The sequence below is a fragment of the Apus apus genome, chromosome 1 (genome assembly GCF_020740795.1).
Source record: "Apus apus isolate bApuApu2 chromosome 1, bApuApu2.pri.cur, whole genome shotgun sequence".
NCBI classification, from domain to species: Eukaryota; Metazoa; Chordata; class Aves; order Apodiformes; family Apodidae; genus Apus; species Apus apus.
The window spans coordinates 97,506,231-97,521,611 of NC_067282.1; the positions used below are offsets into that span (position 1 = coordinate 97,506,231).

At 40.6% G+C, this 15,381-nt stretch overlaps 1 protein-coding gene across 4 annotated transcripts in view; it reads right to left on the reverse strand.

The window, feature by feature from the left end:
• ERG (ETS transcription factor ERG) overlaps nt 1–15,381 on the reverse strand; it is a 63,548-nt gene that overhangs the window by 15,935 nt on the left and 32,232 nt on the right. For all 4 annotated transcript variants that reach the window (XM_051641241.1, XM_051641233.1, XM_051641227.1 and 1 more), the window contains exon 3: nt 2,517–2,668. In XM_051641241.1, the coding sequence (XP_051497201.1) occupies nt 2,517–2,668 (152 nt within the window). The remainder of the gene's footprint in view (nt 1–2,516; nt 2,669–15,381) is intronic.

Below are 15,381 nucleotides of genomic sequence, written 5' to 3' on the forward strand. Positions count from 1 at the left end.
AATGAAATTTCTACTCAAGTCAGAAGTACTATTTCTTGAGCACAGGCTAAGCAGACACTCACAGATTTGGCTAGTTACTTCACAAACTGGAGTGGGTCATACTAAAAGATTCTGCACTTTTTCCCCTAGACTGCTGTGTTACACTTGTGCATATTGCTGCACCTGCATAGGTTTTTACTTGCTACCTGAAGAATTGTCAAAACAATCTGGGTAAAAAAAACAAGAACTAGTCCAGATTTTTGGGAAAACATCAAGCCAAATAAGTGTTTGCTGAATGAAAACTTGATTTTAACTTGGATCTCTTTTTTGCCTCTAAACTCCTCCCTTTATATTTCTCTTCTATTGTACTTTTCCCTGTTCTTGAGTTACAGTAAGCATCCACCAATGTAAGGGTCCCAAAAAACCTGCAGTGCACATCCCCATAATAACACAATACCATAATAAAAGACACCGCAAAGAACTTATACTTTTTAAAGAGAAAAGAATAAAGCTAAGGGGGAATAAACTCCTTAAGGGCTTGTGCCTTCCAATGTCAATGATTCTGTGATATCCTGAAGACAGAATGGAGCACACAGAGGTCAAATGGCTGTACTCTGTCACATAAAATCTGTGGAATGACTGGGATTTAAGTGACAGCCTAAATAGCTTTCCTGTGGCTTAATTCAGTGCCATCCTCTCTCTTTTGACTCTTCAGGATGGTTTGAAAGAGGTGTGGACTTCTCTCCATGGGCTCGGAACTATTCAGAGTCTGTCAGGGTGTTTCCTCATTCCCAATCCTTCACCCACTAGTGCCTCCCATTTTCAGATGATTCTTGTGGCATTTAAAGCCCTTGCAAGTCAGAATATTTAATCCTCTGGAACTTCAGAAGGTTCCTCTGCTCTCTGAAGTGCACAAAAAACACTTAGAAGAATCCCTCCATCTGGTTTTAAATATGTAGCAATCTACAGACTTGCAAGCCTGGTTGGTAAACCTTGGGGTCTGGGTGAGATTGCCCACACCTACATCAGAGAACTCCAACAACTACATTCAGTTTGGTTTGAAGTAAACAATCAAACACCAGTAAGTCTACCTAAACATATATTTTTTTCTTCTTTATGGTTAAGTAGAAAGTTAACACAGCTGGAAATGCGAGTTTTGCTTTTCTTATTCCTAAACACTGCCAGATGAACTGCACACTGCCTATATGGTAGTCAAACAAAACCAGCTGATTTTTACCCATGCCTTTCTTCTAGGGACCTCAAAGTAGCAAGACTGTGACTGTAACCACATTTTTCTTTGAATGTCACTCAAACACACCTCAAAACACACCTCCAGGACTACACTGAGAAAAAAAAGGTTTTGCTGAGCTAATAATGCTATTGGTTACTAGAAGACTGAAAAAAATGCCAACCACCAAGGAGGCAAAGGTTTTAGAAGAACATTTTAGATTAATGTGATGAATTTCAGTATGATCTGCCTCCAGTTAGGCAGGACATTTCATTATTCAGTGCTTCAGTCTTCTGTGCTTCAACATAGAACTGTCAATACCATTGCAGATGATACTGCAACATATTTGTCCACACTTATCTTGACAAATAACTGAAATAATCACAGCTTGCAAAACTGGCCACAGTTAGTACTCTTGCATATCTTAGCAACTGAAAAACTGTAAGAATATTAAGCAACAGAGGAGTAGCAAAAAATGTTTCAGACAGGCACATCACTGTTGGAGAGGAACTAGCAGCAAAACATTTCTGTTTGCAGGTTGCAGGTGTTGTGTCTGTGCTGTGTGTATTGAGTGGTTTATGAAAACCCACATATGTTATGCTTTGGCTTTGGAAATTAGCATGCTAATTATTTTGCAAACTGAGGCAACAAATGTTCCAGTAGGGATTTGTTTAGAGGACAAGGCACACAGGAATGAATGCCTTCCTATTCAATTAATTGCTGAATCCCACAAGCAAACTTGCCAAGGCTAACCAAGAATTTCTCAATTGTGCTCTTACATTGCAGTGGAGTTGTCAGTTTGCTTATTAAAAAGTTTCACATCACCCAAACTCAGAGGATAGCATAGTTAATTGCTTTTCATGCACTGTTTAATTTCACAGAAGTTACTGTGCTTTTAGCATCCTGAGGGGTGGACTGCATATTTGCAGGAATATCATGTGGTACAGCTATTCTTTCTCTCTCCCCACACTCTGCACCCAGCCAGTCTATGGTGTTAGGAAATGGCAGTGGCTTTTCATTTTGCCCACTTTAGGGTGAAATACTCCAAAAGGAGCTAGAGGATTCAGATAAGATATAAATGCCTGTAATCAGCCAGTTCTGCTGCTGAAATGGGAAGAACAGGTTGAGGAGGTGGCTTCACTATGATATTTCTCAGCTTGTTTTCTTAATAACCCTGGGAAAACGACTGCTTTTTCTTCCTGGTCACCTGTATCACATCACCACTTTACTCCAAATCTTCTTAAATAATGTTAGTAGACCTAGGGGAAATGCACTGGGTTTTTAAAATTTTTTGTGTAGAGGGCCTAACCTGCAGGCACAATGACTCTTCGTTCATTGGTAGTCATATTTGGGGGTGGAACATGCTTCTCTTCCATGTAGTTTCCATAGTTCATCCCAACATTGTCTGAGCCGCTAACCATTTTCCCTCCTTTTGCCACGCTGCAGTCATCAGGAGAATTCCTAGACAGAGAAGAGAGGTGTGCTTCTATTATTATTCTGGTCCCTATTAATATCCTCAGCAAAGAATCATACTGAATGAAATTGAAAAACTGAGACTCAAGCACCAGGGTTGGGCTTTCACTGAAAAATTCAGTACCTACCATTCAATGACTCTGCTGATTCCTTCAGTTGCCTCAGAAAAAAAACAACCAGCCTCAGGGGACCATACACTTTTTTTATTTTCAAAGGATCAGGTTCTTATTTGTCTCCAAACACATAAGCACTAATGATTTATTTCCAGAGACTGAGCTAGAATGGAGGCTTGTTCATGAGCTTACTGAGCCCAATGGCTGCGAGGAGCTGCACTTACCAAACCTGTCACAGACAACCCAGCAAACACAGAGATGCACTTCATGTAAATTTTCTGAGGGCAAGCTATTATTAGTTATCATGGTTCAAGCCCTGGGCAAGGTTTGTTTAAGCCTTGGAAATCTTCCCATCTCCACTGCTGCCATTGTTTCATGTGGACCATGCTCAGCTGAACGTTATGTCATGCAATGCAGACGCACTTCTACATATGGCTTACACAAAAGGAGCATTTGCCAAAGCCATGATTCAAAATACCACACTCACAACTGGAAAAAACTTTCAACTCCTAACTAGCACAGTCTCCATGGTACTGTAGTCAAGAAATGGAAATCTGCAGAGGATCTGCAACCAGACACCTCTTTAATTTTGGCTTTGCTTTCTGAATAGAGTCTTTAGGTTTAGCATCCCACAGGGGTTCCCTAATGGCATTTTAATTGCATCACAGTTTTCTTTCTGGCAGACACAGACATATTTGCCCCTTAATTTAATGTCTACAACGTGTTTCATCAGAAAGGAAAAATTCTTACAAAAACCAAAATAAAGAACACAGCCATGGGGAATACCTTTAAATGTAAAGAGGCTGTTTGGCAAGGGAAGGAAGGTGTTAGTTGGGTTTTGGTTTCTTTAGTGATACTACATTACTAACAAGCTTTCTTTTAGTCCTGCCATTTAACTCCAGAAACTGCACCATGGTCTTACTAAACAAAGAGCAAGTCAGGTTGCAATGCTTCATTTTGGTTCCTTGCAAACCAACTAAGTCATAGTCCAGATAACCAAGAGTCCCTCCAAGATCCAGACCCCTGGAAAACTGTTTCAGGATCTGCCCCACAAAATGTGTTTCACCCAGAGCTTCTTGCTCTCCCCATCTCAGAACTCCCAGATCTTGCTGCTAGTGTTGGGCAGTAATGTCACTGTAGGCCTACCTGTGGTGAGAATACAGGTGCTTTCCCATAAATTTTTGCTATTGAGTACAGAAAAGGAAAAATTATATACAGTTTGGACCACTGTCTGCTCAACATACATCAAAAGGATGTAGAAGATATTTTATCCAATGCCCAAGAGACTCAGTTGAGTTGACTGCTCAGCACTATACAGGGTCAGGAACTAACGCAGTTACAAATCTCCTACATATTGTAAATAATAACTCACACTTGGAAAGCTGAAAAGATTTAACATACATCTTAAATACTAGAAGTACTTGTAAAGTATATCAGGTTTTTTTCTATGTGGTGTCACTACTAATTTTACTGCATTTTCTTAATGTATGTATTCAAAAACAAACAAACACACAACCAAAACCAAACCAAACCAAAACAATCAAAACCAAAACCAAACCACTGATGATTTCAGTTTAAAAATATATCACAGAAATCATTCATTGGGTACCATCGTCTTCTTTAGGAGAAGCAACTAAGTCTCTGATGTTGCCGAGGAAATACTGGCTTTACATTCCTATTCAGATATAAAATATCTTGAGGACTGCACAATGAATTACATCTGAAATCTGCCTTGTGTAAAGCTTCTACCACTGCTTTGTCAGCCATAGGACTGAATAACCACAAGGAAGATACAGGCAGCACATGGTCTTGCCTGTCACTGAGTGGTGATGGATTTAGCATTTCCTCTCAGAATCAGAATACCCGGGCATTATTCTCTCAGGTTTAATCTCTCCGTCCTACTACATACCTCTAAATATAATTCTGGGATGCAGCTTATTTCTGTCTAAACAGACCTAAGCAAAAAAATGTAAATTTTCTTTTGTATGTAAACATATTGAAAAAGAACTTTTGTGATGATTGCTTGTGACTAAAACATTGCCTTTTTCTGTTTACCTTTAACAAATACATATGGTATATATGTATAAGTGAGTCTGCATACTAAATCATGGATATTTGGAAATATCATCCAGCTCCTACCCTTAAACCTGTGCAGATGATCACCCTGACTCCCAAGGTCAGTTATGTTACAAAGACAAAAGAATGAACCATCTGGCCCATTCACTGACTTTTTAGGGATGTTTTTGGGAAACAGAGAACTAGCAGCATCCTTTGGCGTAACTGGCACAGTTTTTTTATTTTGTTTTTCTTGTGAAAAGGAAGTTGGGATACAGGGCCATCAAAGTCTTGCTGCTGATGTGAAATATCACAGCAGTATTATCCTACACCACTTCTATGGGCAACCATGCATTAAAACCACTCTTGTAAACACTGAACAGTAAATGATGTGAAAGATCCAGCAGCAGCACACAGCCTTTGGCAATCTGACAGGGCTTTGGAGCTGGTTTTCTGATCTGAATATAAACAGATGAGGGTGAGGAAGAAGATCATAAATAAGTCATAACTTTTTATTAAAATCCAGAAGCAGATGGTCAAGGGTTTTGTCCCGTTAGCTTACTGGACAGACCAGGAAATACCTAGTTCAGGACATCTTCTAGGGACTATGCTTAACTTCAAACATATAAGCAGCTCCATAGGAGCTAACAGGACTACTCAGGCACTTCAAATGGAGTGTGTGCTCACACATACCACTGAACCAAGGCTTAATTCAAATGGTGGGAATGGACTCATACAGTGTAGAAAGCAAAACTGAAAATGCAAGCAGACACTAGAAAATGGTATTTTTAGTGCTCAGAACAACAAGAGAGTGATTGTCTGTAAAGGCTTTTTTTAGGACTTTCTGTGAGTCTGCTTTATTTCTGAACCACCAGGGGAGCAGGGCAGTGGAAAAGCAGCTTTCAGAAAGTGTGCCCAGTGTAAAGGGTGCAGCTTTGCAGTGATTCATCCTCAGCTCTAGGTCTGAAATGAAACCCAAGATGTTTTTCTTCACAGCTGCACGTTATTTTTACTCTGAGTAAACATACTGTGTTACACCTGGAATTTAAAAAAGATTAAAAAAAAACAAAAAGGAAAGACTACAATAACAGAACCCAAGAGCACTCTGCCCAGCCCTGAGCTGATTCTGTTGAAGAAACTCTTTTTCCATAGGTACTTGAACCTGCAAGGCTTGTCTTTATTCAGGGCTACTTAGAATCAAATTGATTTGATGGTTAAATCTACTGTCCACTCCTACTGAAGGCGACTGGAGTTTTGCCAACCATTTATTCTGATGAAAGCGATGTAAGTTCATAAATGAGTGTGTGAAACACATTTTTTCCTCTTCACTATGCTACTATTTTCCCCATGTGACATAAAACACCTGTGTCGTGTTAAAATGCAAGGTGTCACAGAAACACAGATCAGGAATCAGCAAAATTTTACTTTATTTCCATGACATTCCCACAATATAAACTTCTCTATATAATATTTCTGAATTTCAGATGGAAATAAATAAGAAAAAAAAAAGTATTCTCAGAATATCTACCTATCTTTATTAGTTTGTTTAATACCACAGCTTGGATAACTTCCTTACAGAGTCTACTAATAGAAAAGGGATCTCAGGAGAGTGGTGAAAGGTTATTTTTGAAGAGTTTTCCATGCATGGTGCCCATCCATCCCTTGGCTGGTCAGGCTAGAGGACAAACTGAGCTACTGGTAACTTTCTTCTCCAAGGCTCTGGCAAACAAGCCTTGACACTGTCCTACAGGATACAGATTTGTCTTCTCACCTCTCCTCTCTCATTTCTTAATGCTAGTGATCTAAGAAAGAAGGGAATGGTTCCAGCAGGGCTACAATGTTCCCACCCTGTCCTTACAAACAAGAAGGAGAGCTCCGCAAAACCAGCTGCCTCAGATAATTTGAGACAACATATATAAATTTATATTTAGCCAAAATGACATCATGTGAAGGTCAACTCATACTGACTGTATTGCATAGCATGTTCAGGCTCATCTCTTCATTGCAACTACTCAAGTTGTAGTGAATTTTGTCAGCGCTTCACCTGCAAAATGGTTTGTCACTGAAAAAATGGCCTATGAAAAAGAAAAAAACAAAACTTTCCTGAAGTTTCTTACTTTGAGGTACACTGCTACTTCCTAAAGCACATCTGCCATACTTCAGTCCACATTATCAATTCCGAAGGTTGCACAGCTGCAGGCCTAAACTCTCTTCCCTTCTCCTCTCTATACCCTCTTCCTCTTCATGAATCAGTGGGAGTCACATCTCCTGAGATCTGTCACAGCAGTGACATTAAAAGAGGGGTCCTGTGGACTCCTTTTTGGGTTCCCCCTTTGGCAGTAATCACTGGGGACAGCCCCACTCTCCCTGGTGAGAAGGAGATGTCCCTCCCTAGCAGCAGAAGTGTGGCTGAACCAGCAACTTTGCAGAGCCCCAGCGGCTGCTTCACTAGCACCCGGTGATCCACATAGGTGCTGACACACTAAAACGACCTTTCAGTGGTGATATCTGAGGCCCTGACACTTGCTTTAACAGAGCTCGGTTTCCACCAATGCACACTCATTGCCCTGCACTGCAGCTAGATGCAGCTACCCAGCTTCTTCTGTGCACACACCAAGCCAAGCCTTGCAGGAGCACCAAGCCCTCTGTGCCTGTGCAGGCACCTGCCCTAAATCTGCTGCATGAGCACCACTACACTTAACCTGCTGAAAGGAAAACAGAGGCTTTATTTTCCCTTCCAAGGCTTCTTGTGAGAGCAGTGCAAAATTCCCTACAGTGTACTCTGGCATAACAGAGGCATTAAAATGCCAGAAAGTGCACGTAGGTCAAAATATCCCTGGGGTGCTCACACAGGCTCTCATGCCACTGCTTAGCAAACTGGGCTGGAAAGCTGCTTCCCCAGCAAATATCCAAATAAGTAAATAAATAGGTGGTGGGTAAGTAACTCAGTGCTTAGCTATAACCTGAGTCACTCCACCACCCACGTGGGGAAGGTATCTGCAGGTGATGCTTGCCCACAGGAAAAGGCCGTTCAGAGTGGAAGCAAGCTGCCGAGGTCTGGAAGGGAGGGAAGCTCCCTGGGACTTGTGCCACTTGCTAAAGCTGGTTTAAGCTGATGCTGAAGCCATGGAGACACTCTGTTTATCTTTGCTATAAGGTGACTGTCAAAAGCAGTCCTAAGAAGAAAAAGGAAAATTAAAAAAGGAAAACCTAAGTCCTGGCTGGGCCCGGGGCTGACACTGCTGCATGGGGTGCCCTGGGCTCAGTAGGTGCCCAGGGCTGCATGGGGCCAGCCCAGGGGTCCACTCAGAGATGTCGCAGTGTGGCACATAGAGGTGCCTCCAGTTCCCTTCTCCAGTGAAAGGAGAAAGCAAACACCACATGCAATGTTTTGGGCTTTCTGTAAGCAAAACAAAGGATGCTTGTTTATTGAGTTGTATATGCAGCAGCCATTCATTTTCAGTCAAATAATAACTTTTGCTAATTGAAACAATCTTTTTTTTTTTTTTTTTTTTCCTTAACTTTCCCCAGCTATCTTGCAGTCCACAGCTGCTTCAAGCCTTAAGGCCATCACAGCAAATTAAGGCAGTCAGTGTCTGGCTCACTAGAGGCCAGTCAAGCTATAAATATTACTGGCCTGGCTCTTTGTGTTCACAGTGTGGGGAAACAGCTGGTTTAAGTTTGACTGCACGTTGTCATTTCTCCATTAGTGCAAACACTTCAATATTTCTTACGTGTGAGGTTGGAGTGAAGAAAGGGAAAGAAGGAAAGGGGGTCACTAAAAGCCAAAGCTAAGAAATGATGCTCCATATATAAATAATTTACAATTAGACTGCTGCCTAGGAGAGGGCTGAAATCTGACATGGTGATAGCTTGGCCAAAGCCACAATAACTTCCCAGTTGGCCTATAACTTTCAAGACCTATTTTCTTTTGTTTTTCTTTTATTATTTTTATAGAAATTCTATTATAATGGTAATAGATTAAATTTCTTAAGTTGTATTTCATTTCAAGAGCTTGTAAGACTGCTGTGTTTGTGGTTCCATAAAATATGAAATAGTGGGTGACAGGGCCCTTCCCAAACCACATATGCCTTCTTTTGTGGGTGGGGATCATATAGAAAGTTAGTGAAGCAGAGCATGCCAGGCATAAACAGAAGTGACATCTTGTATGGAAACCATAATCCCCCATGTCTGTGGAATGTCTGCTGATTTTTGTGATTAGCATTATCAGGCTGTGAGGATGAGGGGTGTGAATGGTGAAGTCAATGATTAGTCACTTTTTTTTATTAGTCTTCTGCTTTTTCTTAAAATGCTATTCCCAAACTTTAAATACTGAACACCCCCATTAATACTACTCTGATCAAAATAAAACACCTACCAATGAAGGGGGAGAGAAGACTCATCTCCAAAAGCACTGGGTCAGAGACAACCTATCCACTGACAGTGCCTGTACCACGCCAGGGTGGGGGAACACCACAACCATCAGACTCTAAACGCTCTAGATCCAGAAAACACTGTATTGGAAATAACACAGTAATGACAGCAATAGTCATCAATAATGACAGTGATCATAACATTTGTGGGGTCTGATGTCAGTATTTTAAGACTAATTTTATATTTCACCACCCATATGAGAGTTTTTGTTGCCTAGCACTTTTAAAATTCTGGCTACCCTCCTCTCCCTCTTAAACTCCTGAAGCTAAGAGTGCAATTTAAGTATCCATGGTCAATCCAAAACGCAACCAGGCCAATTATGAACGAACACATTATCCCAGAGCAAAGAGCTTCTTACCTAGCACCTGCCAGCCCAGTAACCCCTGGAGAAGCTGAAAAATACCAGCCATAGTAGTGGTGAGCTGGGTTTGTTTTTCTCCTTGGCAACATTTGCCTCAAGAACAGAGCCAAACCATCAACACACACACTAACATTAAGCTGGTGGATTTTCAGAGCAAAGAGGATATTACTGAAGTAGTCACACAAAAAGTCCTACATGGAGAAGATCCTGAATTTGTAGTTTTTCCAGTTTGGTAGGCAGCCACTCTGCCAACCACAGTCCATGGGAAAAAAGATTATCAGTCTGAGATAACTAACACTGTGTCTTTTTACCAAAGATTAATGTTACTTTATATAGGCAGCCCCAATAAATGCATTAGGAAAGTCATCCTCTTAAGACAGATCTCCCAGCTTTGCTGTGGACTGACGTAGGGGCTGACTCAAGCACTTGTGGAGACAGAGGAGAAAGTCTCATTGACTGCAATGAGTTTTGGACCATGCTTGTTGTTTAGTCTGAGCTGAGGCTTACCAAGAATACCAGGGCTGCATACCAGTGGTAAGCCACCAGATGTGGAAGGGATGGCATTAAGCCTCCACCACAGGGTTGTGCTCCAGGGATGGAAAAAGCCATGCCCTTGAAAAACAAGTGATGTCAGGGTGCTTACTGCAGAGCAACCCTGTCTCTCCATGTGTCAGACACATGCAAGGTGTGCTAATGCTCTAACTACATCCGTGAGTATCATACCACAGACCATAATGGAGAGGTGCCTCACCTACCTTAAAGGACATCAGCCTGGATCTTGGGAGCAGGACGGCTCTGTCATGCTGGCCATACAGAGCTCGATATGGGTGAATGCACCCTCCTTCGTGACTGGGCACGTCAGCTTGCACATGGCTAGACTGTGCAAGGCACATCAAGTGCTGTCCATTTAAATTTGCTGGTTTGTATAGCAAAAAATAGTTACAACTTAGGAGACTTTACACCAAGGGAAAACCAAAGAAAAAAAACTAAACAAAAACTTGAGGTCACTTTGAACTCTGAAAAGTCCTCCTGTGTGTCAGATGCACTCAACCCAGCTAGTACAGAGGCTCTTTGATGAAAACTTAGAACAGTAATATGCAAAGAAAAATGGTATTTCCCAAAAGAGCCAGCACAAAAGATATATTAAGTGATAATTTCATTCTTAAATGGTTTTTAAGCAACAATTGGTAGCACTTAAAGCAACATTTTGCACATGATTAAATATTAATGACAACTAATTATTTCTGGCATTTCTTTAAACCTTCTGTATCAGCCAAGCTGCTGTTGGAAAACTTCTGCTGCACTTTCACAGCAGCTAACTTTCAAAATGCTTTTTCAATGAAATCATCACCCAGCTCATGGCAAGTGAAATTTATCTGTGGCCTGAATAAGACTCTATGTTCCATTTCAATCTCCCTTAAAAAGATTTATTACCTGCCAGTAAATGTAGTTCTTCCAAGCTACCTTCGTATAGTCTCATCCATGGGCATGGAAGAGTCCCATGGGTGGGTGTATTCAGAGACCACTGAGCAAACCATGGATTTACATGCTGTTTAGGCAGTACCCAGGGCCTCATGAGAATATTTCCACAGGGGTGAATTTCAGCCTAAATGCATAACATGAATTGCATTCGTTCATTGTAATGGAATTGCTCATACTTAATTTGATAAAGAATGTAAAGAACAATAAACAGAAAAGCAAGTAACATTATGACATATGCAATCTCCAGATTTATTTACAGAGCTTTACTAGAACAGGGTGAATCTTTTGGTTTGACTCGAGAGCAATAAATAGCAGGAAACAATATTATTACATTCAGGTGAAAGATTTGCTGTATGGTTGCACAAAAGGTCTCATTAGATTTATGTACCTGGAGGAAATATATTGGCTGTAGCAAAATAATGGATTTGAATAAACTCAATTTGATACCACCTGTGACAATCTGCATGATATATGTAACAACAGCAAGGTAAATCACAGCTTTAATTTAAACTGTTCTTGCTTTATTTAATTTAAGGTAGACCCTTAGGCTATCTTTTCTGGTGCTGTGCAGCAGGGCTTAATTTTAAAAATACTGTTATTGTTAGAGAAAACTGTGTAGCTAATCCCTCTGCAGCACACTGAAAATAACCTTTTAATTTCATTCTAATGTTATTTCTTCAGTATTCACAAGCCTGCCAGTTTTGAGACTGTTATGTTTTGAGATTTAATGTAGGGCAATTACAGCCAAAGTATATCTGGGGAGAGTCCTAGCAGAGTGAGTACATTTCTGCTTTGAGTGGTTACTGAATTGCTGATGTGTAAGAGGTTTAGTACACTCCTAAAATTTTATACCCCCTTCCAGACGTCAGAATATGTGGCCAGGAAGCAGCCCAGCATAGTGAGAAGGGGGAGCTGGACAGCAAAAAATAAAAAAGCTAACTATTCTCTGGTTGCCACTTTCTGGGGTCTGCTACCCTGTTTTGTATCATCTTTACACTGTATTATTCAGACCCAGGCTCCCCTATAGGAAGACAATTACAGAGGATACTCAGGAGATCCTAAAAGTAGCACTTCAGCAGCCCTGCGGTGTGGCTGTTGTACTTCAGACTCCTTTGGGATAACACAGATTTTCAAATGGGTGTAAACAGACATGGTACAATGTTACTAAAAATGAAAAGCAGCTCCAAGTTCTATAGCTACTGCATATGTTAATTTTTAACATATGAAGCATTTTTAGAAAGAAGCATTTCATTTAAGGAAATAAATTTATGGACTGCAAATGAGCAGAGTGCAGAAGACTTCCACAGAAGAGAAAATGCAAAGTAGCACACAGAATGGCAGGGTACCACTAACCTGCACATATAAATTGTGGTCAATATTATGATGATTATCATATGATGATCAGCAGATAATCTGTCAGGAAACCAGTGAAACACCAACATACAAATGTCAAAGGCTTAGCAGGACTTTAGGAATGAAAAAATGGTTTTCAGATTTGTAAGAAAGAGATGTGTGTTTCACACTGACCTGTAGTGACTTCCATGTTGACAGTATGAATCAATATATCAGAATATTTGCTATGAATATTTAGCAATTATGTATTACTGGTAAGTAACTCCATTTTATGCAAGGCTTGAGTGACACACCCTTTCGTCTACAACTGGCAGGAATATCACGTACTAGGAAGTATAGTAATTCCTAAAGTGTTAACACTGTATCTATTATATGCAGACGTGTATATGAGTCTTAGAAATGCCATAACATATTTATATTTGTTACTTGGCAATATTAGTTCTTCATTTAAAGTGTACTATTAAGAACCATTTTTTCAGGTGTGTGCTAGGATTTAGAAAATAATATTTTTAGGATGAAACTAAAAGTGTATGTTAATTACAAGAATAATTTTTATTTTTTATGTCAAGTATAACATGCAGGATTTTTTTTTGTACTCTTAACCTATTCTTACCTTTGATAGTCTATAAGTGTTTTTTCTTTGTTTAGTTTTCAGCATAATGTCATGTCTTAGGAGTCAGAATAAAGTACAAATTTTCCCTATTTTCTCCAATTAGCAACTCCAAATGGTTTTTTTCTATAGGGAAGGCTGTCAAATCAAAGACTAATGAATGAAATCCTGTGTTCTTTTTAATTCAAAATAGAAAGAATTAAATTTCTTCCCATTATATTTTCAGCCATAATGTGCCCTTTAGAAAACCAGTGTTCTGATCAAAAACATTTTGCAGTTCAGAAAAGCAACTTGTACAGCTTCGTCTGGCAGCACCGTCTGCCTGCCAAATCATACACTGGTTGATATTGGGAAAGAATGGCCACTGCTGAGCTGTTCACTTTTTAACAATAGCCACATTAAGCAGCTTTAAGTGATGCTGTACAGAGAAAAATTAAGAACTTAGTCTTTATGTGCTGCTCAGCTGATTTGCACTAAAGTCCAAGTCCTAATGATGGAGTAGGTCGACATAATGCTATTTTTTTAGAGAGGAGGTACACAAATTTCTTCTTGTCATCTCCAGTAATGGTAGTAAAGGTGGTCAGGATGGTGCAAAATATATCACTGGGGTTCCAGATGCCTTGGCAACTCCTAGGTGCCACCTCTTTATAATAATTAACAGTTCTGCTGGAAAAGGATGAATCAAAATTATGCCTCATGACTAATCAAAAAAGATCAACTTAAAAACAATTCCCGCAATGCTGAGATTATATATGTTTGCAAAAGTGGATGCCTGTTCTGTAATTAACAGTGCAGAATGTATGCACAAGTGTTTTATGTAGCTTGTGCAGAGACCAGGATACCTCTGAAGGAAAGGCAGATACCTCTCTTTGCAAAGAGCAACTTGGACAGCCTAAAGCAGTGACCAGCTCCTGTCTATTGACTCTGCAGGTAGCCAAAGTACCACCCTAAGTGATTCAGTGCACGCACACACTGACAGAGAACAGCGTAAAGGAAGGAGAAATTATAAGCATCATAAAGATATGTCCAAACAGCCTGTTTCAGGGTTTCTGAATATTTATTCATCACAGGGGCACTGGAATTAGATCATCTTTAAGGTCCCTTCCAGCTCAATCCATTCTATAATTCAACGATCCATGGAAAGTATTCTGTTTCCAAATACAAGGTGGGGATTTGGGAGATACAGACAGCGAAACCCCCAACCTGAGTGCATTCCCCCAGACACAGGCTGTAAAACACGCTGAACATGAGCCCACCCTGCCCAGCCTCCAGCAGTTGGGCTTCCAGGCAGGTGGCAACATGCAGGTTCAGGTGACAGATGGGTAGCCTAACTCCAGCCTTGCAGCTGGGACACCCTGCTCTGGCGGCTGCGCTGCGGTTCCCCACTCCCTGGACTATGGTTTTTATCCAACAACAGCACATGCCCCAGGAGAGAAGCCAGGGCACTGAGCCCAGGATTTCTCCCAGCTACATGCCCACACACATGTCCATCCACAATAACACTTCCAGGCCTCTCTGGACAGCAAGGCAGGGCTTGGCTACCTCCCTTGGCACCCTGCAATAGCAGGGATGCCTCAGGGTGCCTGACCCTCCCTGGACCAAGGCAGCCCAGCCAGGTGCTTTAGTGCCTGGAGCTGTCTGTGTTCCCAAATCAGGGCTCTTACCAGTGTCTACTGGCATGGGACATGTAGCTGTGTGACATCATATTTTCTACAATATGCTCTCACCCACAGGCTATATGGGTTTGTCTGGAGACCAAATTTAGCTGATCTGACTATAGGCACACATTTTGGTCTTGGTAAGGGTCCTGACCTCCAAAATCTGAGTATAATCCTTACCTGGGTTGCTAACAAGGATTAACCAGGACAAGTTTTCAGGTAAAAAAAAAATGGCATTACTGCCCAAGGTTTTGTCCTTAAACCAAATACCTAAGATTCACAAACTGAGCTCTAATATTCAGGCTAGTTAAGTATTTCAGGAATCCAATACAGCAAATCCAGGATTCTGGCTTGATTATTTAAAATATGTGATTGATCAACAATTTCAAATGGATCTTCCTAAAGATCTGGGAGTATGTCAAAATAGGAGTCTGTGTATGACTGACTTTAGTTATGTATAACAAATGATTACAACTAATTTCAGTAACAACACTAATTATCTACTCTAATGTACTTTATGGAATTTACACTGAGAAAAACTGTGACCAATTAACTTACAGAAATGCCAGCACAAATACTTAGAAGTAATTTTAGGAAGCAACAGGTTTTGAATCAACACTTGATTTGTGATTATA